This window comes from Sciurus vulgaris (genome assembly GCF_902686455.1).
Source record: "Sciurus vulgaris genome assembly, chromosome: 4".
NCBI lineage: Eukaryota > Metazoa > Chordata > Mammalia > Rodentia > Sciuridae > Sciurus > Sciurus vulgaris.
The window spans coordinates 31,308,822-31,336,680 of record NC_136464.1 but is presented as its reverse complement, the minus strand read 5'-3'; the positions used below and the strand labels follow the sequence as shown (position 1 = coordinate 31,336,680).

The 27,859-nt window shown below is 40.6% G+C and overlaps 1 protein-coding gene across 1 annotated transcript; it reads left to right on the top strand.

Moving 5' to 3' along the window:
• The first annotated feature begins 705 nt into the window (after window positions 1-705).
• On the top strand, window positions 706-27,195 carry LOC306658673 (phosphatidylinositol 4-kinase type 2-alpha). The gene is made up of 9 exons (XM_079135846.1): window positions 706-1,209; window positions 8,289-8,489; window positions 13,823-13,954; window positions 14,333-14,486; window positions 20,331-20,392; window positions 22,188-22,287; window positions 23,114-23,247; window positions 23,723-23,782; window positions 26,512-27,195. The coding sequence occupies exons 1-9, from the start codon at window positions 775-777 to the stop codon at window positions 26,671-26,673; spliced, it is 1,440 nt and encodes a 479-aa protein (XP_078991972.1). The 5' UTR covers window positions 706-774; the 3' UTR covers window positions 26,674-27,195.
• Window positions 27,196-27,859: the final 664 nt, after the last annotated feature.

Below are 27,859 nucleotides of genomic sequence, written 5' to 3'. Positions count from 1 at the left end.
TTGCCTCAGAGAGCAGAGTGTCCTCAGCTTGAGGTCAGGGACTGTATCTTCCTTCCCTCTTCCACTAATAAAAATGTACCGAGGCTAGACACAGGTTTTACAGTGATGAATAAAAGGTATGGAATCTTACTTCAGGAAACTTTTTAGTCTTGTGGGACTATATCTTTCCTCAACAAATAAACATTGGGTAAAGGGTCAGGCACTATGTAAGATGCATGAGGATAGGGAATTTTTTAAAGTTTTTCCTTGAGATTGAAGGGCGGTGGAGGGTTTCTTTGATTCACTGCTGTCTCTCCAGAACTTAGAACACTGTAGGTACTCAATTAATGATACAAAGATGAGATTTCTTCCAGACTCACAGCCACTTCATAGTAGGCACTCAATTAACAAATGACTAATACGAAAAGTTGATATTTTGAAAGAGCCCAAAGACTGGTCAGCCAATTGGAAGCTAAGGGCGGGGCTGGGATGACAGTGGGCAGAGGGCGTGTCTGACCCGGAGTTGGCTCCTAGAGCATGCGCAGTCTTAACCGAAGGTGACGGGAGAAAAATGCGGAGGCCCGATTGCGTAGGAGCAGGTTCTGATTGGCTACTGTTCGCGCGCGAGGGGCCGTGCCTACTCGTCGCCAAGTAAACAGGACAGTCTGGAGGCGGGGCCACGGAGGTGCCGTGACATGATTGGTCGGGTCGGAGGTGGGGGGTGTTGCGGATTGGTCCCGGCCGCGAGCTCAGCTGTGTGGAGCGCGCCGGGTCCCGGAGCCGGCGGCCAGAGGGATGGACGAGACGAGCCCACTAGTGTCCCCCAAGCGGGCCCAACCCCCGGAGTACACCTTCCCATCGGGCTCGGGAACTCACTTTCCGCAGGTACCAGGGGGCGCGGTCCGCGTGGCGGCGGCGTCCGGCTCGGGCCCCTCTCCGCCAGGCTCACCGGGCCACGACCGGGAGCGGCAGCCACTGCTGGACCGGGCCCGGGGCGCGGCAGCCCAGGGCCAGACTCATACCGTGGCGGCGCAGGCCCAAGCCCTGGCTGCCCAGGCCGCGGCTGCGGCGCACGCAGCGCAGGCCCACCGCGAGCGGAACGAGTTCCCAGAGGACCCCGAGTTCGAGGCGGTGGTGCGGCAGGCCGAGCTGGCCATCGAGCGGGGCATCTGCCCTGAGCGCATCTACCAGGGCTCCAGCGGAAGCTACTTCGTCAAGGACCCTCAGGGGGTGAGAGCGGGGGTGGGGACCGCGGTCGCCGGGCGGGTGGGGCACGGGGAGTTCTGGGTTTCTCATCTCCAGGGGAAGAAGGAATGAAAAGCTGCAAGAGAAAAACTTCACAGTGCCAGCCCCTAGCAGGATTTTGGGATGCCACTCAGGACTGGAGATAGGGAAGCTCTGCGGGATGAAGAAATAAATCAGAACCTTTGTGGTGGAGAAAGCGTAAACCGAACATGAAAAGAGGAAACTGACCAGATAACAGGCGAAGGGTTCAGTAGTATGGGGCAATTTGCCTCTGGACAGAGAGGTGCGAGCAGATGCTGCTTTCCAGTAGGTTCTTTAGCTTTATAAACTACTGAGACTACTATTCGGCCATTAGTTTAGATTTGTACAGATTTGGGGCTTTGGGCTTGATCCTTCTTTTCGCACCGGAGCAATGTGTTGTTGTTCTGAAGAACAGGTGAGCCATCAGGGGCTCTGAGGATTCAGTTCCAGCCTTATGTGTTGTGGGGATATCTCCTGCCACAATTCCTGGACTTTTATTGACAGAAGTTAGTGTGTGTGGACTCATCAGTTTCACCTGGCCAGGTTATTGTTCACTTCCTCTGGGAGAAGGTTCAAATCATTTCTGACAGTTCCTCAGTTTAGAATGTGGAATTTTAGAAACATTTGCTTTTCAGCTAAGGTGGAGTTTAGCTGACCTTTACTTTGTCCCCTGCTTGTGTATACAGGGTGATGGGGATGGGATGGAGCAACTGGGGCAATTGGGAAGTGACCTTTTATCCTTTTGAGAACTACAGAAGAATTTAAGGCATTTGACTTATGTCAAACCAGAGGTATTGAAGTCGTCAGATGTTCCATAATTGTTTATTGGGAAAATGTGTTATAATAATGTGTTTAAAATTATGGGTGTTAAAGTTTCCTCACATTTTCCCAGCATCTCTCCTGTGTGAACTCTTTTAAAAAAAATATGTTTGTTAGTTTTGGTGGACCTTTATTTTATTTACTTATTTATATATGGTGCTGAGAATTGAACCCACTGCCTCACATAGGCTAGGCAAACCCTCTACCACTGAGCCACAAACCCAGCCTCCTGGATTGAACCCCAGGGGTGCTTTACCAGTAAGCCACATCCCCAGACTGTTTTTAAAATATTTTATTTAGAGACAGGGTTTTGCTGAGTTGCTTAGGGTCTTGCTAAGTTTCTGGGGCTGACTTTCAACTCATGATCCTCCTGCTTTAGCTTCCCCAACCTCTGGTATTACAGGTGTGTGCCACCGTGCCTGGCCAGTATACTGTTTTGATAGAGGAGTCCTGAGTGACCAGGATGAGCTGTCACTTGTAGCTCTTGGTCAGGTCCATTGAATGATCCAGTTATTCATGAGAGTCATCCCTGAATTATCAAGAACCAGAGGACAATTCTGCCATCAACTCTGTTTACATAAACTGGGTTGGGAAAGGCTTTGAGAGTAATAGGTCTTTCCAAGACCCTTAAATAAGAGAGTTTAAAAGCTCAAATGGGAACCATCATTTCCAGAAGCAAGGAAAGGTGAGTGTCCTGAGGTCTAAAAGTCAGCAAAGGGCTTTCATCTTTTGAGAACAGAATGAGATTTAAGGTATGAGTTGTTTTGTGTTTTTGGGGGGTGGGGATGGGGAGGTTGGTTTATTGACTGATATAAAAATGGGCTAAGATTATCTTGGATAGGTTCAGATTTTCGTTTTCTTTCATGACACTGTTACAGTTCCATGGCACTATGTCAGGAACTACTGGGAGTAATAGGATCTCTCAGTTCTCCCTGGAAGACAAAGTACTATCACCTCATACATACAGAGAGAAAGGCAGATCATAGTTTCTCGGTGATGTTTAGCCACTATTCTTTATTAGAGGGGAAGTCAAAACAAAATGCCCTCATCAAACTTTTAATGTAATCATCCTGCTCCCACTGAGGAAGATGTGGTTTAGAACAGAGTACTTCCTAAATGCTGTGGGGGGGTGGTTAGACTGGCCCACAGATTCACTGTAGTTAGTATTGTCATTTTGACCGTACTCCAAATGTATTAATGTTATTTAATAAATACTGATATAGCACTTACTATATGCCAAGTACTGTTTTAAGTGCTTTACAAATAGTAGCTCATTTAATTCTCATAACCACCCTCCAAGATGAGTACTATAACTATCTCCACAGGTGACAACACTGAAGCACATAGTATAACTAATTAACCCAAGATTTCACAGCAAGTTAGTGATGGGGCTGGGCATATTGGTTCTGGAGGTCATGCTTCTAATCACAATGCTTTGCTGCCTCAGAGTTACTCATCAGAATTTTTGGTTTCTCTTTTCAGCCAATATATTTCTTAGTACTGAATTTGGCAACATGTGACAGACATTTTAAAATAATAGTGACTTGAAAAAAGGTTCATTTATTTCTTATGTGAAGGAATTCTACAGGCTTCATGGCATTTTATTTTTTCATGGGTGCAGGTTCTTCCATCCAGGATTCAGCCTTCCTTAGTGTGTGGCTTCCACTTCAGGTTCCAAGTGGCTGCTCGTGCTGTAGACATCTACTTTACATCCATTTGGAAGAAGGAAAGAGGAAGAAAAAATATGTCCCCACCCCTTAGGATTCTTTCCTAGAGTTGCAAGCAGAGCCTTCTGCCTAAAAACACTGTCCATAACTTAGCTGCAGTAGTGGCTGGAGACTATAGTCTTTACCTTGCCCAGCTAAAAATCAGGGTTTCCATGACCAGGGAAGAAGCTGGGACCAGCAGTTTCTATAATGGCTACTTTTGGAACTTAGTCTGAAAAGATTCTTTGAAGAAGATAGTCCTGATTCCATTTCCCAACATAGGATGGTTTCTGTCACAGGGTAAGTAGGGACCTGGAACTGTTAGACGGAAAATGCTAGATTAGGAGTCATGGTACAGGATGCTCAAATTACCCCTCCTCACTTACATCCCTGTGCTTCAGGTCTCATGTTCACTCAGCAACAAACATATTTTTTGAGCATTCTCTCTTTTGTGTGGTCAGTTCTACCAGATGTTCATATTGCCAGGAATCACAGAACAGCATGTGATTTACTAGTTTAAGAGGATTAAATGAGATATCACACATGAAAGGCCCTGGCATAGTTCCTGGTTCTTAGCTGAAGCTTAGAGTTTTTTATTCTGTTGTTGTACTTATTGACCTTTGGTTTAAGCTTTCTTGGATATACAACATTGAAAAAGGCAAAAGTAGTATAATTTTGGGAAGATACATTTTTTATTTTTGGTACCGGGACTGAATTCAGGGGCACTTAATTACTGGGCCACATCCCCCACCACCATGTCCAGTTAAGAAGATACTTTTATAACCATTGAGAATAGCAATTCATTAGGTCATACTAAGTTTTGGTATTTGCATCAATGCCAGTTACAGAGTCTATAAAGACACTGCCTACATGTTCTGGAACTTGGGCTCCTATCATTGATTTTCAGTATTGAAAATCAGTATTTTCAGATTGATTGTGGTGCTGGGGCTTGAACCCAGTATCTCCCACATGCTAGACAAGCACTCTGCCACTGAGCTATATTTCCAGCCCAATTTTCAATCTTTAATAGGCTTTATATTAACAATTTGTCATGAAAGTGGTATCTTTTTCCATTTTTCTTTCTTTTCTTTTTCTTTTGGTTCTAGGGTTGAACCCAGGGGTACTTAAACATTGAGCCACATCCCTAGCCGCCCCCCCCCCCTTTTAAAAACATATGTATTTTATTTAGGGACAGGGTCTCACTGAATTGCTTAGGGCCTTGCTAAATTGCTTGAGGATGGCTTTGCACTTGTGATTTTTCCTGCCTCAGCCTCCCAAGCTTCTGGGATTACAGGCATGCACCACTGCCTGGCTTCCATTTTTCTAAATATAAAATTGTTATAGTATTGAATATGCTTCTTTCAATCACCTTGTGTCCTCTTAAGTAATGCTTGCTTCTTTTACTTAGTTGAGAACCACTATCAGATAATTTCAAACACAGTAAAATTCTTTTACTAAAATGTTCAGAGATAGTCACGTTTGTGCATCTTATACAGATCTTGAGATTTTAAGCATCATCTACCATCAATATAAGCAATTCTCCCAAGCCACAAGTTGTAATGGGGTAAGGCAGTTTGTGTCAATGGCACTGTGGTGTGAACATAAACGCAAGCTTAATCACTTTCACTACATTCTGTCTGTTTGGACCCATCTTCTTTCAGGGTTTAATATGTTTGGAGTAGCCCATTCTTTCCTTTTGTAGGAGTTAATGTGTATGTGCCAGGCACAGTGGCATACGCCTGTAATTCCAGTGGCTCAGGACAGTGGCTCTGGAGGCTAAGGCAGAAGGACCACAAGTTTAAATTCAACCTCATTAACTTAGTGAGACCCTAAACAACTTAGTGGGACCCTTCCTCAAAATAAAAAATAAAAAGGGCTGGGGATATAGCTCAGTGATTAAGTTCCTCTGGGTTCACTCCCTTGTACCAAAAACCAGAGTTGATGTGTATGTAAACAAGGCTGCTCTACCTAAATAAGTCTGGTACTGCTGTTTCTTCTTTCCAGTCTCTAATGCAGAATGCAGCAGTACTTAAAGTGTGGCCTGTGGGCTCCTGTGAGTTCTTTTTTGGGGTCCAAGGCTAAAAATTATTTTCATAATAAAAGTAAGACTTTATTTGCCTATTTCACTCTCATTTCCTTGTGAGTAAAGAGTGGAATTTTCCAGATGTCACATGATGTGTGATATTGAAACAGATTGAATACTAAGGAAGATGTGAGAACACAGTTGTCTTCTATTAAGCCAGAGATTAAAGATATTTGAAAAAATGTAAAACAATGAAAGCCTTTTTTCACCAAATGTATTTGAAAATAGTTATTTGTCATTAAAATATATCATGATTAATGTGTAATGGGCTTATGTTTATTATTAAGTGAATTAAACAGTTTTTTCAGTTTTAATTTTTAGTACAGCAGATAGAGCTTTTACCCACACAAACAAAAGCTTTTTCGGGTTCCTTTATAATTTTTAAGCATTTAAGAGAATCTTTAGACCAAAAGGTTTAAGAATTATCCACTTCGTGGTTACCAAACTTGTAAAGTTTCATTAAGGGTCACTTTTTTTTTTTAAATTAAGGATCACTTCTGTATATTTCACAGGCAATGACTGCTGCTGTTTTTCCTCCTCCTTCATCTATTCTTTTTCTTCCTGTTTTTCTTTCCTTCTCTCCTTTCCATCCTCCTCCCTCCTCCTCTTCCCCCTCCTCCCTCCTCGTCCTCCCCTCCTCCCTCCTTCTTTTTTAAATTTTGTTTTTCTTAAAGGGCCTTTTCTTTCATAGCGTAATATTCTCCTGTTGAACTGTAGGAAACTCTCTAGAGGTCCCAGGTTCCAGTAACTGATTGTAGAGCCTTACACCAGCCAATGGGTGACCCCCTGCTTCCTTGTGCAGTTCTGTTTTATCACCATCTTCATGGACTACTATTACTTAAGCTGTTTATATTTCATCCCCTTCATTAAATAGGGACATTACTAAGTGGATATTAAGGAAAGGAGTTTTTAAAATGTTGGCACTAAACTGAAACTTTCTCCTAGATGTAATAAAGGAATTGATAATCTGTTAAAGGAGAGAGGATGGTGAGAAAAACTAGGCATTTTCTTTCTCACCTAAATACTGGTGGGTGAGAAGGGTATTCTTGATTATTCAGTAGCAGTTGATTGTATGAAGTGAACATTAGCTTGAGTTGGCTGTGGCGTGAGGGGGGAAGGAGGGTCATATGATATGAAGATGAGTCACTTGGTTAGCATATTTGCTTTTCTTCCTTTGAATTGCCAGTTTGGGAACTGGAGGGAATTAGATAAATGTAAAACAACTTCAGAGAGCTGACAGGCCTGTAGAAGAAAACTTTCAGGAGGTAGAGCCAGAGTTTCTAGGCATTCCATGTTTCCAACAGCCTTTGAGAATTAAGAAGATGGATTTAATCTTTGTGGTCTCTTGCCTATCAGAATTACTTAAGATAATTCTATTCTAAACAGGTAGCAGATTCTCTTTATCTTTGTCTCTTTGGCTGCTTTTTTGGGGGGAGGGGGAATACAGGGGATTGAACCCAGGGACACTCTATTGCCCAAACTGACCTCAAACTTGGTCCTCTGCTTTAGCTTCCTCAGTCACTGGGATTGCAGGTGTGTGTCACCATGTCTGGCTCTTTGGTTGTTTTCAGAGACAGGGTGTCACTGAGTTGCTTAGGGCCTTGCTAAGTTGCTGAGGCTGGCTTTGAACTCTCAATCTTCCTGCCTCAGCCTCCTGAGCCTCTGGGATTACGGGTATGTGCCACTGCACCTGGCATAGTTGATAATGTTTGAGTCTTTACATAATTGATAAAGAGAAATAGTGTTTATGTATATACATTGGAAGTTAGAGTTTTATGGTATTAAATTTCTGGCATGTCATATAAAGGAAAGGTCCTGTAGGATAAGTAGGGCAGGAATACATGCAAAAAAAAAAAAAGATAATATATCATCCCTGACAAGTTATTTCCTCACTTTTGGAGGAAAATATTACTTTGGAACCTTTATTATATGCAGTATGATGTTATATCCTTCTGATATTGATAAAAGATTATAGTCTATGTCTCAAGAGGAGCCACTGAGTTGGCGTCTGGATCTTGCTTCTAGAAATGTACAAATCCATTTACCTTGTTTGTTTGAAGCACAAAGTCAGAGGTAGGTGCTTGCATGAGAGAAGAGAAATCGAGAGGAGAAGAGAAATCAAGAGGAGGAGAGAAGTAGCAAGGAAGAATGGGGAGATTTGACATCTTTGGCACAGCTCTTTTGATCAGTGGGTCTCAGTTGCACATACGAACTGGTGTCTTGCTACAAGTCTGACTAGACAGGAATTGTCTTCTTATGCCCTCTCATTTCCTTCTGGATTTCTGCTGACTTGGTCTGACGGTCTGACTTTGTGTGTGTGTGTGTGTGTGTGTGGTGTTGGGATTGAACCTAATGCCTGGTGCATTCAAAGTATACAGTCTACTACTGAATTACAATCCAGACCCCCAACTCACCTTTTTCTTTTGTCTGTGTAGAGGATCATTGCTGTCTTCAAACCCAAGAATGAAGAGCCATATGGGCATCTTAATCCTAAGTGGACCAAGTGGCTGCAGAAGTTGTGCTGTCCCTGCTGCTTTGGCCGTGACTGCCTTGTCCTCAACCAGGGATATCTCTCAGAGGCAGGGGCCAGCCTGGTGGACCAAAAACTGGAACTCAACATTGTACCCCGTACAAAGGTCGGTGACTCATTTCCAGGGAGTTTTATTGCTGGGCCAAAGTTTGACTGAGGCCTAAACCTTGTTAGTGGGACTTTGGGTCCATTGGGGGCCATTTCAATCTTGGATTCTGAACATTTTTGGGGGAAGATAATAGGATTAGGCTCACTAATTGTTCATCTGATGAAAACTGTGCTTAGAAAGATGCACAAACAGATTTTATATACAATTTCAGAGCTGCCTAATGCACATTGGCTCTTTTGGTCTTTATATACCAGGGAACCCCAACCTGGTTAAAAACCTAGCTACTTTTTTTTGGGTGGGGGAGACTGCAGATTGAACTCAGGGGCATTCAACCACTGAGCCACATCCCCAGCCCTATTTTGTATTTTATTTATTTTATTTAGAGACAGGGTCTCACTGAGTTGCTTAGTAGTCTTGCTTTTTTTAAAAAAAAAAAAATCCCCCAGCAGTGCTGGGGATTTGAACCAAGGGCCTTGTACTTATGAGGCAAGCACTCTACCAACTGAGCTATATCCCCAGCCCAGCATCTCACTTTTGCTGAGGCTATCTTTGAACTCATGATCCTCCTTCCTCAGTGTCTTGAGCAACTGGGATTACAGGTATGAACCACTGTGCCCAGCTAGAAACCTAGCTACTATTTAAGGTCACTCTCTTAGATTTCAGAGCTATTCCAGGATTTCAATTTTTTTTTTTTTTTTTTAAAGACAGGAACTTGCTGTGTTGCCCAAACTGGCTCTGAACTTCTGGGCTTGAGCAATCCTCCTGCCTCAGCCTCACAAGAAGCTGAGGCTGCAAGAGCATGCCACCATACCTGGCTTTAGATATAATCTAGAATGGACTAGCTATTTAAGAACCCCTGTACTACATGAAACTCTTCAAGAGTTATGAGGGGAAGGAACATGTTGGTCAGCATACAAGCAATTAAGGACACATCATCACCCACTGAGTATGTGGTGCCTGAGATTTAGTAACAACTTAAGTGAATGCCTATCTTATGCTCTGAGGCTGCAGAGGTGGCTTCATAGCTCTGGATCTTAACCTGAAGGTCCTGTTCTTAGAAAAAACACATTTTTGCCATTAGTATTTTGTGTATATTTTCAGGTGACCAGTTGAAGTCTATCCATTGATGTCCTCTAAACCATGCCTTGAGATTAAAAACCTTTACTTGAGGTTTTCTTCATAGGTTTAGATGGCAAAGAGATTGATCAGCAGGTAGGAACTTCCCTGCAAACTTGGTTTAACAGTTTTGGTTTTTTTTCCCCTTCGGTGCTGAGGATTGAAACCAGAGTTTCTCTATTGAGATACATCTCTAGTCCTTTTTGTTTTATTTTGAGACAAATTCTCCATAAGTTGCCAAGGCGGGGCTTGAACTTATGATCTTCCCGCCTCAGTCTCCTGAGTAGCTGGGATTATAGGTATGTGCCACTGTATCTGCCTCTTAGGATACTTTAGAAGACAGCGATTATTGTGAATGTTTGACTATTTCTGCTCCTTTTCTACTGAACTCTAAACAATAAGCCAGCTAGTTTGTAACTTTTTAGAAGTTAGAGATCACTTCTTGAGATATCCATTTCCCATTCTAAGAACCTAACAAAGTATTATAGTAAGAACCTAACAAAGTATTATAGTAACTAATCATTAAATATCATCTGAATCAGGGAAGGAATGTCTAATCATGGAAACAATCCCAAAGCTCTCCCAACTTCACCCTGCAGAGAATGTATGACCAGGCTTATAGTTCCCATTTGATATCTAATTCACTGCCTGGCATTATGCAGCTCATTCCCTCCCTTTGTAGTTTGATTTTATTTCACTGTGCAAATAGTTAAACAAAACACTGTGAACATCTTGTTTCATAATTGACACTTCCAGATCTCCTGACTAACTTGAAATCCTCCTATTAGGCCTCTCCTGGACTCTAGAAACTTTTAAACTACTCCTTGCTCATCACTCTAATTTCCTTCCTTTGCTAAGCAAATGGACTCTTCTTGGCTGTATGCCTGCCTACTATACTGGTGCTTCTGGAGAGCCTTGCCTAAGAATCTGAAGGCTTGAGTTTGAATTCTGACTCTTTTTATTTGTGTGACCCTTGTGCAAGTTAATTAATTGCCCTAGGCTGTTTCCTTACTGTAAAAATAGGGATATAAATAGTTTCTTGTAGAGTGGATATCAGGATTACACAAAAGGAATGAGAGAGGTTACTGAGTGGTAGACTGTTTGCCTAGCATGCACAAGGACCTGGGTTTGATTCTCCAGCACCACAAAAAAAAAAAAAAAAAAAAAAAAAAAAAAAAAAAAAATTACACAAGATAATCCATTTAAACATATAACCCAGTACCTGACACAGTGTGTATACTCCCTACCTGTTAGCCTGTATTATTTTTATAAGCTATTCTAATCATTAATGTCACCTGCATAATCCCTTTCTTTCCCATCTCTGTTCTTTCTCTTTCTCTGTTAATGAGGCCTAAGGATTTTTTGCATCAGAAAGTCAGGCAGAGTTAAAACACTTGTCTTCCACGAGACTAAGGTAGGACAGAACTTTGCAAGCTTAACGTTCAGATGCTGAAGAATAGTGAGAGGAATCTTTCCCTTTCTAACCTTCCCTATTTATGAGGGAATTCTATGTAGTTGATCAGAGCATCTGTCACTGTGAAAATGGGACTCACAATTGTCATGGAACTCCAATAATGAGTTTCTAATTCTTTTTTTTTTTTTTGGTGCTGGGGATCGAACCCAGGGCCTTATGCGTACGAGGCAAGCACTCTACCGACTGAGCTATCTCCCCAGCCCCATGAGTTTCTAATTCTTACTCACTGACTATTTCTGTTCTCTGTTCCTGTGAGATTTCAGGTTATGATAATTTCATTAATCCTAGGGGAAAAAGTGGTTTGTTGGGAAGAATGATCACAAATAAATCTGATAGGAGGCAAAGGATGCTTTATGGCTTGAGAGGATCAGGGTTTTTGTGGTGGAAACTGGCAAATTAGAAAGCCCTTTTCTTTCATTCATATGCCTGCATTTCCTGATTTGTGAGGTAGGGAGTGCCTGCTACTGTACCTTGCACATTCATTTCGGGGAACCCTGCTAACACTGGATGAATGGTAGGAGGGAGACTTGGTTGGGAGTAAATTATTTTGCTTTTAAGGTTCATGGGCAAAATAATGAGTTGTAATGAATTTTGCAAGGCTTAGGATAAAAATTTTCTTATAGATTTGATTTAAGTGGGGCTGGGGTTGTGGCTCAGTGGTAGAGCACTTGCCTAGCATGTGTGAGGGACTGGGTTGGATTCTCAGCAGCACATACAAATAAATGAATCAAATAAAGGTCTATCAACATCTAAAAAATTTTTTAAAATTTTTGATTTAAGATATTTGTATGCTAAAACCTGCTAGTTGCCTTCTCTGAAAGAAGCTTGTAACTCATTCATTCATTCTTTCATTCATTCTCTTAATACTTATGAATATGTGCCAGGTACTGTGTTAGGTACTGGGAATGCTAAATGTGAATAAGAGTTCTCTGTCTCCCCAAATCTCTAGACCCCTGCCCCCCGATAAGAGGGATTGAACCCAGGAGTGCTTTACCAATGTGCTATATCCCTAGCCTTTTTATTTTTTATTTGAGAGGGGGGTCTTACTGAGTTGTTAAGGGTTTCACTACGTTGTTGAGGCTGTCCTTGAACTTGCTATCCCTCCTGCCTCAGCCTCTGAAATTGCTAGGAGGAAAGACATAATCCTGTGTCTGACTCCAGCCCTTTAAAATATTTTTTTATTTTGAGACAGTCTCATTAAGTTGCCAAGCTAGCCTCAACTTGTAATACTCCTGCTCTGTCTCCCAAGTCACTAGGATTATAGGCATGTGCCAGCTCTCCCTGCTAAATCTCATTAATTTTAAGAGAGACGTTAGATACATGATTAGATAAGCATAAGACAGTGTGATAATGGACACACGTATGGATTACAATGGGGTCACTGCAATTTGACAGTCAGGTGTGATATGAGTCCCATTATAATTGGTGTGGGGGAAGTACGAGGGATTAAACCCAGGAGGAGTCTTCCTCTGAGTTACATTCCCAGATTTTTAAAATTTTATTTTAAGACAGGGTCTTTCTAAGTTGCTGAGACTGGTCAGCAACTGTGATCCTCCCTGCCTCAGTTCCCTGAGTCACTGGGATTACAGATGTGCACAATCAAGCCTGGGCCCATTACCATTTTTTGAATAGGCAGTGCATTGCATCTAGTGCAAAAATAAGAAGGCCACAAAAGAATCAAAAAAGGAGTAATTTAGCCTTCTTCCCACTCCTGTCTCCTGGTGCCTCAGTTTCCCTTTCCTCATACTATTCTAGATATAATGTGTTATGCATAAATCTAGAAGTACATTGTAAAGTGAAAAAACAAGTTTCCATATATATATATTTTTTTCTTTCTTTCTTTTTTTTTTTTTACTTTTGAGATAGGATCTCATCCCAGGCTGGCCTCAAACTTGTGGTCCTCAGGCGAACGGTTGTGACTCACCTAGCATGCGTGAGGCACTGGGTTCAATCCTTAACACCACATATAAATTAAAAAATAAAGGATTGTATTCATCTACAACTAAAAATATCAAAAATAAAACAAAATAGAACTTGTGATACTTCTGCCTGAGCCTCTGGAGTTTCCTGGGATTATAGACATCATCACTGCACCTGGCTTCATGTTTCTTTTGAAAATACAAATAATTGCACAAAGTAAAAAATTCAAACAAAAGGATACAGAAACAAAAGGATACAGAGTACAAGTTGTAGCATGTTTGTATCTGGAAGGAAAGTAGACTTTGGGCCTATTCTAATTCAGGAGGTGCCTGTTGTCAAGGGTGATTCACACTAGCTGCATAACAACCCCTTAATCTCAGTGGTTTAATATATTTAATAGGAATTATTTCTTGCTCATGTCTGTTAGGCAGCTCTCTCATATCCCATTTCACTCATGTTTCTTCAAGAGATATGGTATCCTTCCATGGTGTGGCTGTGCCATCTCAGAACCCTTCCATTTCCAGCTACACAGATGGGGAAATATGAACTAAAGAGTATGAGAGATTTTAGGGGCCAGGCCTGGAAGTGGTGTACCTATATCACCTTGTCAACATTCAATTTGGTCCAAATTAGCTGTATTTCCTGTCCTAGTTGTTGGGTAGGCTAAGAAATGCATTTTTTTTTTTTTTTTTTTTTGGTATGTGTGAGTTTGTGTGTGTGTGAGAACCAGTATTGGTGAGCATATAGATATTCTCTTCAATGGTGATCTGGTTCCTTAAACTTGATTCTAATGTGGGTATCTCTTCTCTTTCCACTGTAGGTAGTATACCTGGCCAGTGAAACCTTCAACTATAGTGCCATTGACCGAGTGAAGTCCAGGGGCAAGCGACTTGCTCTACAGAAAGTGCCAAAAGTTGGGCAGCGGTTTAACCGCATCGGGCTACCACCAAAGGTATAGATTGCACCTCTGTGGCATATAAAATATGGTGGTTTATAGTAGCACTTATTCAAGTGGGGAAGCAAGATGCCCACCCACTTGCATATGGGCTTATGAATAGCCTACCCTGAGGCTCCCATCTTCCTCATTTCTGTTGAGACATCTTACTTTCTCACTTTAATCTCTGGACCATTTGTAAAAGACTTCTTTTACAAAGTGAATGAATGATCTCTGTCACATCCCTTTTCTCCTGTACTTGCAAAGAAACGAAGACATGAAATGTTCCTGTCTCTGATGTGAGCTCCACAGGGCATTAGTGGGTTGCTGCCTTACCCCTAGGGCCTTTAGACTTGAACTGTAGGGAAATGATTTTTTCCTTCCTCTTGGTTGCAGGTTGGTTCATTCCAGCTCTTTGTTGAAGGCTACAAAGATGCAGACTACTGGCTGCGACGTTTTGAAGCAGAACCTCTCCCTGAGAACACCAACCGGCAACTACTGCTCCAGTTTGAGCGCTTAGTGGTACTGGATTACATTATCCGCAACACTGGTGAGCAGCCATGGGTGACCCCACACCCTGCACCAGACTCTCCCGAGGCACAGAGGAAAGCCTGGTGATGTGCAGGGCTTGAGAATCAGAGTGCCTTGTCAGGACGAGCTTGTTTTTCTATGTTGGAAGGGTCATGCACATTTAGAGAGGGTCTCAGAGAATACTTTTCCAGATTAAACTTTGTCCAGACAAAGCGTGTGGTTATCCAAAATGGTGAGCACTGGAGCTGTTTTATCCAAGCCTATTTCCTGGTGCCAGCAGAAGACACCTGACTCTTGCAAAACATTGAAGGAGCACGCCTATCCTTCATCCCAAATCATTCTTATAGCATCAAGATGTATCACAGGATAGTGTTGTGTTTTTCTTTTTCTTTTTGGTACTAGAATTGAACCCAAGGGCAGTTTACCACTGAGCCACATCCTCAATCCTTTTTACATTATATTTTGAGACAGGGTCTTGTTAAGTTGCTAAGGCTGGCCTCAAACTTGTGATCCTCCTGTCTCAGCCTCCTGGGTTGCTGAGTTACCTGCATGTGCCACCATGCCAGGCTAGTTTTGTCTTTTTCTGACTTCTTGAGATGGCTCTGTATATCAGTGATATTAAAAAAAAATTCTGGTACAATTTTAATTTTAATTCACTTAATCTGATCAAATTCAGTGCTTTTCTAAGCTATATTTTTTATAATATTTTGAATTATGATAAAATACTGTCTTAACCATTTTAAGGTGTACAGTTAAAGTGGTGTTAAGCACATTCATATTATTGCACAACCATCGCCATCAGTCATCTCTAGAACAAATTCTTTTTGTGGAACTCATCTTGTAAAATAAAACTCTGTACCCATTAAATAATAATTCTCCATTCTCCCTCCCCCAAGCCCCAATGATATTGTCTATTCTAAGTACTTGGTAAAAGTGGGATCATATAGTATTTGCCTTTTTTGCGATTTACCTATTTCATTTGGTGTTATGTCTTCAGGGTTCATCCATGTTGCAGCATGTATTGGAATGGCCTTCCTTTGAACAATGATTGTCCTTCTGTTGATTGAACAATGTTTCAGTTAATGTGAATACCACATTTTTCTTATCCATTCATCTTTTAGTGAACACTTGGGTTGCTTCCACATTTTAGCTGCTAAGAACATGAATTAACAAATATCTCTTCAAATACCTGCTTCCATTCCTTTTGTGTGTATACCCAGAAGTGGAATTGCTGAATCATATATGGTCATTCTGTTAGTAATTTTTTGAACTACGATATTATTTTCTATAGTGGCTATACCATTTTACATTCTGACTAACAATGCACAATTCTCTACAATTCTTCCAATTTCTCTACATCTTGCCAACACTAATTTCTGGGGTTTTTTGAGGGGAGGGGTACATGCTAAGGATTGAACCTAGGGCCTCACACATGCTAAATGTGAACTCTACCACTGAGCTATACTCCAGCCCTACTATTTTTTTTTTTTTTTTTTTAATAGTAAGCAGTCATTGTAGTGTTTTGTTTGTTTGTTTTTGGTACTGGCAATTGAATCCAGTACTGGGGATTGAACGCAGTACTTTACCATCCAGCTACATCCCTAGCCCTTATTATTTTTGAGATAGGGTCTCACTAAGTGGCTTTGGGTCTCACTAAATTTTTAAGACTGATCTTGAACTTGTGATCCTCCTGTCTCAGCCTTCTGGGCTGCTAAGATAACAGGCATGCACCACCTTGTGTAGCTCATTGTAGTTTTTGATTTGCATTTCTGTAATGATTAGTGATATTTAACTTATTTGCATGTGCTTATTGGCCAGCTGTATATCCTCCTTGGACAAATGTCTATTCAAGCCTTTGCTTGCTTGCTTGCATTCATTCATTCATTCATTCATTTTTGTGGCACTGGAGGAGGAATTCAGGGCCTAGTGCATGCTGGGCAAGCACTCTACTAAGAGCTAAATTCCCAACCCCCTTTGCTCATTTTTTTAAATTGGTTTACTTTATTATTGTTGAGTTTTTGAAGTCCCTTGTATATTCTGGGTGTTAATCCCTTATCAGATGTATGATTTGCTAATACTTCTTCCAATTCCATTGCTTTTTCACTCTGTTGATAGTCTTTTGATGCACAGATTTTTCTTTTGTTTCCTGTATCTTTCATATCCAAGAGTCATTGCCAAATCTAGTGTCATGAAGCTTTTGCTGTTTTTTTTTTTCTAAGAATTTTATATTTTAGGTCTTACATTTAGATCACGGATCCATTTTGAGTTAAGTATAGTACATGGTATTAAGGGTCCAATTTCAGTATGGGTGTTGAGTTTTCTCAGCACTGTTTATTGAAAAAACTGAATTTGAATGATCCTGACACCCTTGTCAGTATTATTTGACTGTATACATATCAGGGTTAATTTCTGGGCTCTCATTTTTGACCAAGGATTGAACCCAGGGCTACTCAATCCCTGAGCCATTCCCAGCCCTTTTTATATTTTATTTAGAGACAGAGTCTCACTGAGTTGCTTAGGGCCTTGCTAAGTTGCTGAGACTGGCTTTGAACTCTCGATCCTCCTGCCTCAGCCTCAGCTACTGGGGCTGAGTGTGCCATAGCACCCACCTGGGCTCTTTATTCTGTTCTATTGATCTGTGTGTCTCTCTTTATGCCAATACCACACTATTTTGATTACTGTAGTTTTACAGTAAGTTTTTAAATTAGAAAGTGTGGGTCCTCCAGCTTTGTCATTTTTCAGGATTGTTTTGGCTATTTGGGGGTCCCTTGAGATTTCACAGTTTAAGATGGTTTCTTTTTTTCTGCAAAAGACATCATTTGAATTTACTGTTTCCTTTCCAATTTGATTGCCTTTTAATTTCCTTTTCCTGCCTAATTCTGCTAAGACTTCCAGTACTATATTAAACAGAAGTGGTAAAAGCAATTGCATCCTTATCTTGTTCTTGTTCTTTGAGGAAAACCTTTCAGTCTTTTACCATTGAGTATGATTTTGCTATAGGTGTATTTGTATATGCTGAGGTAGTTCCATTGTATTCCTGGCTTGTTGAGTGTTTTTGTTATAAAGGGTGTTAGATTTTTGTCAAATGCTTTTTCTATATCAAGTATGAGGATTGTGTGTGTGTGTTTATTTTGACTGATTTTTATATGTTCAAGTCTCCTTGAATTACATGAATAAATTCCATTTGTTCATGGTCTGTAATCTTTTTAATATGTTGCTTAATTCAGCTTGCTAGTATTTTGTTCAAGATTTTTACATCAGTGTTCATGAGATATATTGGTCTGTAGTTTTCTTGTAGTGTCTCTTTCTGGCTTTATTTTTAGGGTAATGAGGGCCTCAGAACGATTTGGAAATGTTCCCTTCTCTTTGGTATTTTGGGAGTTCAAGAAGGATTGGTATTACTTCTTTAAATGTTTGGTAGAATTTATCAGAGAAGCAATTTTTGTTTGTTTGCTTTTGGAGATAGTCTTGCTATGTTGCCCAGGCTGGTCTCTAATCCTGATCTCAAGCAGTACACACACCTCAACCTCTCAAGTACTGGGACTGCAGGTACAGACCACCATGCCCAGTAGGAAATTTTTTGATTAATGAATCAGTCTCCCTACAGGTTTCTTTGTTTCTTTCTTTTTTTTTTTTTTTTTTTTTTTTTAAGATTGGGGTCTTGCTATGTTGCCCAGGTTGGCCTTGAATTTAAGATTTAAGATTTCCTACAGGCTCCTTAGTAGCTGGGATTAAAGGCGTGTACTATCATATCCAGTTTGAGATTTTCTAGTTCTTTGTGATTTAATCTTGGTAGGTTTCAGGTTTCTAGGAATTTACTTATTTTATCTCAGTTATCCAATTTGTTGGCATATGGTTGTTTATAGTGTTCTCATCTAATTTTTAAAATTTCTGTAGAATTGGTAGTAATATCTGTGCTTTCATTTTTTTATTTTAGAAATTTGAGCCTTCTTTTTAAAATTTTTCTTAGTCCATCTAGCTATAGGTTTGTCAATTTTGTTGATATTTTCAGAAACCAACTCTTGGGATCATGAATGTGGTTCAGTGGTAGAATGCTTGCCTGGCACATTTGAGACCCTGGGTTCAGTTTCCCAGTACTATAAAACAAACAAACAAACAAACAAACAAAACCCTTAAATTTGCCCAAAAAACCCTTAAAAAATTATGCAAACTATCCTACCTAAACAAAACTGGCAATATTTTTCTAGATCTAACATATTTACCTTTATTTTATTTTATTTTTTTGGTACTGGGGATTGAACTCAGGGTGCTCAACCACTGAGCCACATCCCCAGCCCGTTTTTGTGTTTTATTTAGAGACAGGGTCTCACTGAGTTGCTTAGGGCCTCGATTTTGCTGAGGCTGGCTTTGAACTTTCAATCTTCCTGCCTCAGACTCTTGAGCCACTGGATTACAGATGTGCGCCACCACACCTAAAACATTAATCTATTTTATTGCTCTTATTTTTTCCTGCATTTCTAAACTTCTACTTAGGGTTATTTTCCTTTGACCTGGAGTTTTTTATTTTTTATTTTTTTTCCTCTTCCTGTACTGGGATCCAGGCCCAGGGCCTTGGGCATGCTATGCAAGTGCTCTACCACTGAGCTGTATACATCCTCATCCCCTTTTTGTTGCCTCTTTGAAAGTAATCATTCTTTTTATCTAACTCCTTTAAAGATTTTCCCTATCTTTGGTTTTCAAAATTTTTACTAGGATAGCCTATGTATAGTTTTTCTTGTATTTCTCCTGCTAGGAATTCACAGGGCACCTTGAGTCTGTAGTTACATTTTATCAGTTTGAGGACAGTCTCAGATATTATCTCTTTCTTTTTTTCTTTTTTTTTTTTTTAATCTCTTTAAATATTAACTGTTGCCCCAGTTTTCTCTCCTCTCCTAGGACTCCAGTTACATGCTGTTAGATGCAACGATGCATACATTGTTTAATCCCTGTGTGCTTTGTTCTGGTTATTTTCTTATTTACTATCTCTAAATCACCATCTCCCTTTTCAGCATGATTTACTGTTAAGTTCATATACCATATTGAATTTTACTGTTGGTAATGTTTATTTTTTCACTTGTAGAATTTTTATTTGATTTCTTTTTTATAGATTATTTTCTGCTAAAACTCTTTTTTTAATCTTAAAACATTAAATATTTTATCTTGAACATTTAAAAATCTATGTAAGATATATCCATTGTTTGGAGACCCTATAGATTGCTTTAATTTTCTCATGTTTCTCTGTTTTATTCATTTCATTTTGTCTGTTTGTATATCTGGTTATTTTTGGTGATCAGATACTCATTATAAGAAAATTATAGAAATATTTACTGGCATAAATCCTGTGTGGACAAAGTTTGCTTTTGACAAACAGCAAACACACTAACCACCAAGAATTACTTTAATTTTAGGTACTGAGAGGGTACTGGCTTGCTTATAAGGTATAGATAGCTCTTCAGGTCTCAACCCATAGTATGGATGATTTACTAGTGTGTCCCCTTCCCTTATCAGTGATTGGATTATAACTTTTGTCTCACTAGCTGTACAATACTATTAGAACACTGTTCTACTTATCAACCTTCTAGTCACGTGTCTTCCCAAATCAGTAGGTTCATAGGAAAAAGAAGCCACAAATACTGGAATCTTTCCTCTGAATTTTCTTTCTCTCCTAGAACTTAACTGTTAAGTTTTTATGGTCTTGTTAGACTCAACAATGCCTTCCAGAGATTTTGAAATATTTTATCCATTTTCTTTAGTTCTTCTCAGCAGAAGGGTTGGTCCAGGCGTTCAAAATACCTATTCCACCATTAGTTAAATTAAAAGGTCACGCTGATTATTTCTGCTAACTTTATATTTCTGTTCACAGATCGAGGCAATGACAACTGGCTGATTAAATATGACTATCCAATGGATAGTTCTGGCTCTCGGGTAAGAGATTGTTCTACATCTCAAAGAAGAGCATGAAAGGAATATCTTTATAATATAGAAACACACAAAATGGTCATATAAGTTTAGAAGAACTGGGGAAGAACAAATCTTTAAAATTAATAGGTTAATATTTGTTTTTTCTCAGTGTGTTTTAAGGAACATTCTACTGACTAATTTTAATGGGGATAGTGAAGAAAAAGTCAAGTAAGTTTGGAACTTGACATGGAACATATTTGGAACATATTCTATTCCTTTGAGTTTCACATTGCATAGTAGCATAGTAAATCTGAGAGGCAGTGCATGAAACAAACCTGTTTAATTTTGTTTGGCCCAGGGAGTACCCTGTTCAAACCATGGAACATTTTTCACAACTGGCCACAGTTCCACAGAACTAAGATTAGAAAAGACTGCTTCTCTACCTTTCTTTCTCTTCTGTTCCTCTCATCCTCTGCTACTCTTCTCTATCACTGTTTGTCTACATGTCTTTTAAAAGTAGCAGGAAGTTTGGTTTTTATTTCTCTCTCCCTCCCTGTCTACTCTCCCTCACCAGTGTTAGGAACTGAATCCAGAAATTTCCACATGCTAGGCAAAGTTTTACCACTGGGACTTGAACCCAGGGGCTCATTACCACTGAGCTATATACCCAGTCCTTATTTATTTATTTATTTATTTATTTATTTATTTATTTATTTATTTATTTATTTATTTATTTATTTTTGCGGTGCTGGGGATTGAACCCAGGGCCTTGTGCTTGCAAGGCAAGCACTCTACCAACTGAGCTATATCCCCAGCCCCAGTCCTTTTATAAAAGTTTTTTTTTTTTTTTGAGACAGGATCTCCTTTCAATAAGTTGCTGAAGCTGGCCTCCAACTTGTGATCCTCCTGTCCTTGCCTCCCAAGTAGCAGGGATTACAGGTGCATACCATCACACCTGGCCCCAGTTTTTATTTCTCATGGTGGTTTTATTTCCTTCTCTTATACTGACTCTCAAATTTTGTGCCTGAATTATAAAAGAGTTGTTGTTCAGTGGTAGAACACCTGCCTAGCTTATGTAAGGCTCTGAGTTTGATCCCTAGCACTGCAAAACTAAATAGTACATTCCTCAGGCCTTTACTTCAGAAATTGATTCATCTGGTCTGGGGCAAAACTCGTTTCCACACTTTTAATAAGGGATTCCAGGGGATTTGGATGCAGTGTCTAGGAACCACAGTCCCTGTTCTTGTGATGGCACCAGTGAACCTGAAGTATGGAGCCACGTAGTGACTGTCCCTGTTTAGGGCTGTCACAGGTGGCCTGCCCACTTTTTCCATTCAACTCTGGTCCTTTTTTATGTATCATTGAAGCAGGAGAACAGACTCCTTTGTACAAAAACAGCCAACTGTTATCTTCTGTGGTTCTGTTTTTTCATTAGAAAATTTAGCATCACCAGTGAAATGGCATCTGAGTCAAAGTCCGTACAAAAGAACCCTGGTCATCTGAAGTGGGTTTTTCTTTCTTCTTTTCCAGTCTTGGAATTCTCATTGCCTATCCTTAGGATTGTTATATAATTGTTTTTGTTTTGGTCATTATCCTTTCCTGTGATAAGAAGGGAATCCAGAGAACCTGAAATGAGCAAGGTCAGAGGTGCCATAAATGTGCCAGGTTCAAGTAACAGTACAAAAACCAGCTCAGAGAATGGCTCCAAATAATTTGAAGGATTGGTGTCTGAGTGGGGTGAGAGGGTTGATTTGCTACTACTCTTCAGGGACTGAGGCAGACCGGCTCTCTCGCTAATTAGTCTCTCCTTGCTTTGCAGGATACAGACTGGGTGGTGGTGAAGGAACCTGTTATCAAGGTGGCGGCCATAGACAATGGGCTGGCTTTCCCACTGAAGCATCCTGACTCTTGGAGAGCATGTAAGGCTAAGAACACTGGTCTGACTCTTCTCTTGCGCAGTCTTAGTTTGCTTGCTGTACAGTGTAGATAATACCTCTATTATAGGATCATTCTAAGAATTCATGAAATAATTCACTCACCCTTTAATACAATGGCAACTGTTCAATAATATAAATTATTATTAATTTTTACCTTATATTATTCCCACTAGAGGCACATGGGTGATTAGAAATTAGAAACAGGGAGTTGGGGGGTGTAGTTCCATGGTAGAGCACGTACAAGGCCCTGAGTTCAATCTCCCACACCACAAAAAAAAAGAGAGAGAAAGAAGAGAAATTGGAAGCATAAAGATGAGTTTTCTCATCCACTTTGCATTCTTCATATTCTGTCTTAGAACTGAGAACTATCTTTTCATGTTTTATTCTATTTGAGTCACTACAGCAGCTGTCAGTGTCCTGTCTTCCTTATTGATATCCCCTACCACATTGTAAGTAAGAAGCTTTTGGAAAAAGGGAGGAAAAACAAGTAGGGAGTCACTATCCCTTTTGCAGCACTAGTCTTCATTTTCAGGACCATCTCAATATCTCAGGGCAGGTGGTTTCTTCTCTGTGATCTTTTATCTTGAAAGGACACATAATGTCCGGATTAGGCAGATCTGGGTTTGAATCCTAGTTCCTCTACTTACTATCCATACAACCTTTATGGTTAATAACATTTGTACGTATTCTTTTCTGTTGTGTATCAGGGAAGAGGGGTTTTCTCTTTGAAAGTGCCCTGATAGACTACAAAAGATGAGCAGGGACTTTTCCAGTCACCATCTTTGGTTTTGGCCTTTCCTCTTTTCAGATCCTTTTTACTGGGCATGGTTGCCCCAGGCAAAAGTCCCGTTCTCTCAGGAGATCAAAGATCTAATTCTCCCAAAGATATCAGACCCTAACTTCGTCAAAGACTTGGAGGAGGACCTATATGAACTCTTCAAGGTTAGTCCTGGGAACCTCAGTCTGGTTACATAAAGAAGATATTCCTGATGGTTTATCTAATTGATCCTGACACAAGCCAAGAGGGAATGGTTAATACCCATCTGACTTGAGTTAGCCAACAAAGAGCAAGGTTTCCACATATGGACAGAAGAACCTGGTTTGAATGGGTTTGAAAGAGACGCAGCTCTGATGGATCACACTAGCGTGTATCGTGTACATCATGTGGCTCCAACATATCCACAGAGCTCTTGATTCCAAATGGAACACTGGAGCCTAGAGTTTGAGATGGAAAACAAAATGTTTGCTTGTTCTATTTCTCATCTGTAAAAGCAGGAGTTCGTAGGGTACTAGTTGACTTTACCAAGCCCAGTAAGACTTATGTGGACTTTCTATATTAGAAAGTTTCTAACTAGGCAAGAAAATAGCTTCCTATGAAGCATTCACACAGGTCTCATCTCTATCCCTTCTTTTACAGAAAGATCCTGGTTTTGACAGGGGCCAGTTCCATAAGCAGATTGCTGTCATGCGGGGACAGGTAAGCCTGCACTATCCTCCAGATTCTTTTAGGCATCTCTCTGAGAGGGTTATGTGCTTATTTGAGCAAATGTGTAAAACTTGTGTTTTACATGCTTTTCAGTCTATGCCATACATGTTTGTGACTCTGTCCTAACACATGGAAAAGGAAAGGTAATACTGTCCAATCTCCCATTTCTTCCATGGGATCCAGTGCTTGATGAATTATGGGCATATCTCTGTGCCAGTTGCTGGATAAGTTATTGGTAAATAAGCCAGTGCTCCCTGTCTTCAAATTGATTAAGACAGGCCATATGCCTTGGTGGTTAAGAGCTGGTGTCTACAGTCAGACTATCTTACCACTTACAAGCTCTCTGACCTTGGGCAAGAGCCTCTTTTTTCTTGCTTATAAAATAGGTTAACAATAATACTTTGCACAATTGAACAGAAGATTGCCTGAGATAATGCATATCAAGCATTAAGTAAAAATAACACTTGGTATATGGTAAGCACTCAAATGTTGACTACAATTATAATTTTTTTGTTTGAGTTACAAGTGGTATTATGCCGTGTCTTTCCACTTTCACCTTCAAAAGGGAGCCACAGAAACTAGGGCATTTTTAATCTTCCAAAAGCATAGTAAAAATATGTTTGAACAATAATTTGAAAGCTCTGCATATCACTTTGAAGTCCTCTTAAGGAGATCTGGGATGGTCTAGCAGTTAAGGGCACAAACCAGTCAGACTGCTTGGGTTTAAAGACTTGCTGTGCCATTTACTACCTATGCGGCTGACCTGGGCACATTGCTTAATGTCTGCTTCCCTTCATTTTACCATTTGTGTCATGGAATTAATGAGTACTTGCTTCATTAAGGTTATTATAAGAATTATTTGAAATAGGTGTAGCAGTACTTAGAGTATTGAAGTACTCAATACATGATAACTATTATGATTATGATTTTGTATATAGAAAGTTAGCTTCTCACATCTTTAAAGAATAGGATGGTCTTCCCAGACATAATTATACATTTACTTCTTTCTACCATTAAGCTAAGGGCTCTTGCTGAGAGCACTTCTTGGGCTCATTGAGTCCATTTTCCCTGAAAATGGGGTTGTTGGAAGTTTTAAGAACTGCTATTATTATAGCTGTCCAAAAACCATAATGTGGTCTTCCTAGCTTTCTAAGTAAAGTTAGGGCCCTATTAGGCTGACAGAATTTTTGGAAACCTTTAAAGTCATATGATTTATTTTTGTTAGAGAATTCAATAATAAAGGAATAATCTTGCTTCCCACACTTATATTGGATGTGTCCGTATTGCACCAACTTCTCCAGTCCCTTCCCAAATCAGTCCCTTGCCAACACCATAGCAACTCTCCTCCCATTATACCCAGTTGGGGCAATTATCCAAAGTAGCAAAATGTAGGGGAGATTGCGGGAATGCAGTTTTATCTTTTTCTACATCTTATATTCTTAATGTCTTCAGAAGGCCTTTTGGCATAACTGTCAGTTTAAAAAGCACCAGGCTATCATATAAGCAAAGAAAGTATTTATTCAAGAATAGGAATCACAATTTGTACACATAACCAAGGGCAGACCTTAAGTGTGATCCAGCAAGGAACAGAGGAAGGGAAACTTTGAAGGAATCAAGCAGAAAGGTAGTCAGATCTTGCATCACTTGCTTTGAAACCTTGGTTTGGTTGACAGGAGGCTGAAGGTAGAAGACTGTAGGGCAGGACTGTGTCATGCCCTCAGGAGACTCTCTTATAGTCAGCTGACTCTTGGAAAATCAGGAATCTTGCTTAGTCTTACACATTCAGCCAGCTCACCTTTCAAAATGATAGTCAAGGACTGGAAATGTAGCTCAAGGGTAAATTGTGTGATTAGCTTGCACAAGGCCCTGGGTTCAGTCCCTAGTACCACATTTTTTTTTAAAAATGAGAGGCATGTTGGAGTCTGGCTTAAGCAAGTTTCACATAACTTAAAGTACACCTTAAGGTTCCATAAACATCCAATTTTTCCCAATGTGCAAGAGATCAATCACATCTGTACTTGTCTACTATTCATATACCAAAATAAAATGAACCTCTACCCTATAGAAATCTGAAGTAGAACAGGGAAAAGAGGTCACCAACCTGTCTGTTTAATTGAGCTCTCCCTACTTCTGAGTCATCATTACTACTTTTATTAACTGGAAGGGCAAAAAAATAGGGGCAGTATTTGTTTTTTATGTTTTTTGTTTTTTGAGATGGATCTCACTCTATTGCCCAGACTGACCTTAAACTACTGAACTCAATAATCCTCCTGCTTCAGCTTCTTCAGTGCTGGGAATTTATAGGCACAGGCCAGTGTGCCTGGCTTTTCATTTGTATTTTTAAAATAAATAGAAAGGTTTCCATTTTCTGTTTGTTGTCTCTTTGTATTCCTATTTTTGTAAATAGCCTACTTGTATGATTTTCCCTGGGTTTGTTTATTTTTTATTTTTTGGTATTGGGGATGGAACCCCAGGGTACTTTACCACTGAGTTATATCCCAATCTTTTTTATTTTTTGAGATAGGGACTTGCTAATTTGCTTAGGGCCTTGCTAAGTTGCTGAGGCTGCCTCCTGTTGCTGGGATTACAGGTATGACCCAGGCACTTGCTGGTGTGTTTATTTTTTATTGATTTATAGGAGTGCTCTGTCTGCTGACCTCCCTGCAGAGGAAGATCTGGAATCCCAGGCACCCCTATTTATCTCCTTTTCCCCACTGCAGATCCTAAATTTGACCCAGGCCCTGAAAGACAACAAGAGTCCTCTGCACCTCGTCCAGATGCCACCGGTGATCGTTGAGACTGCCCGATCCCACCAGCGGTCTGCCAGCGAGTCCTACACACAGAGCTTTCAGAGTCGGAAGCCCTTCTTCTCATGGTGGTAGCCCTAGTGGCAGGCAGAGGAAATGCTGTATGAGACATGGGCTGGGAGGAAGCCTGGGAGCTGGGTACAAGGAAGCCAGAGAAGCCTGTGGAGAGCAGCGCCTTTACCAGTCCTCCCTCTCTGCTCAAAGTCACCTCCCTCAGGGCTTTCCCACCCACAGGGAGAAGCACAATCAAGGACTGGAGTGCTCCTGGGCCCTTCTGAGGGGAGGCTGGAGTTCCAGGCAAGAAGTCCAGGTGGCTAGAAGGAGCACCTCCCTTCCAGCATCTCTTGGTGGCAGGCTGGGAAAGTCCCTACCTCCCTGACACCCTGCCCCTTTGTAATTCCCTATTATATTCTGCATCAGAAAACAACAACAAAACAAATTTAAATGCTTGTAGCAGAACCCAGATCCTCTCATGTCAGAAGCCTTTAATCCAGACCTAAATTTGCATAGACCCAGACATTCAGGTGCCTGGCAGTTGCTTACTCCAGGAACCAAGGCTGGTTACAAGGCCACTGGGTGGCTTACATTGTGGGACAGGACAGAAGCCACACCTTCCCTTGGGTTTTTGCCAAATCTTCTTTTTCTCTTCCTACCAGCAGTATGCTGGCTTCTTGTGGTGAGACAGGTTTTTTGCTCTGCACTCTCAGCGATTCTGCGCATGACTACAGAACCTCTCTCCTCTCTGCCCTGATGCAGCTGCCTGTCACTCAAGCAGAGGTATGAGGGGCTACTCTTAAAATTTCTGTTTTAATAGAAAGTTGATGCCCAGCAACGATTGTGATCCACATGCCTAAGTGCATGCTGGGAGCGTAAGTGGTCTCTGGTGTGAAATTTTCCCCAGCCTTTGCTTCCTGAGTCCTTAGTGCCAGTCCTCCTCCTAATTTGTTTTTAAATATTTCCCCTACCTTTTTGACTTAGGAGTCTGTTCAGGTTGTGGAATGGATCGCCCTGGGGTGTCTGGTTCATAAGAGGTCAGGATGTCATCAGGTCCTTGAATTCTTTATGTTCTCCCACTGCTGGCTTGTGTTGGCAACCAGACTTTGCATTCTGCCTCCTAATTAGCAGTTCCCTTTGCTCCCTGCTTCTTATCTGGATTGGTTTATCCATGGCTCCTTAAGAAAGGCAAGGCCCAAAGAGAAAGGTCTTTCAAACTGTCCCCCAGTGCCTGCCCAGCTCAGTGTGCATCTCTTCCTTGCTTTAT

Bases quoted from the DNA above. Each gene is read 5' to 3' on its own strand.
- LOC306658673 (XM_079135846.1), top strand. From the start codon at position 775: ATGGACGAGACGAGCCCACTAGTGTCCCCCAAGCGGGCCCAACCCCCG. The intron at 8,490-13,822 runs GTCGGTGACTCA...TTTCCACTGTAG, and splicing joins ACATTGTACCCCGTACAAAG to GTAGTATACCTGGCCAGTGA. The intron at 23,248-23,722 runs GTTAGTCCTGGG...CTTCTTTTACAG, and splicing joins ACCTATATGAACTCTTCAAG to AAAGATCCTGGTTTTGACAG.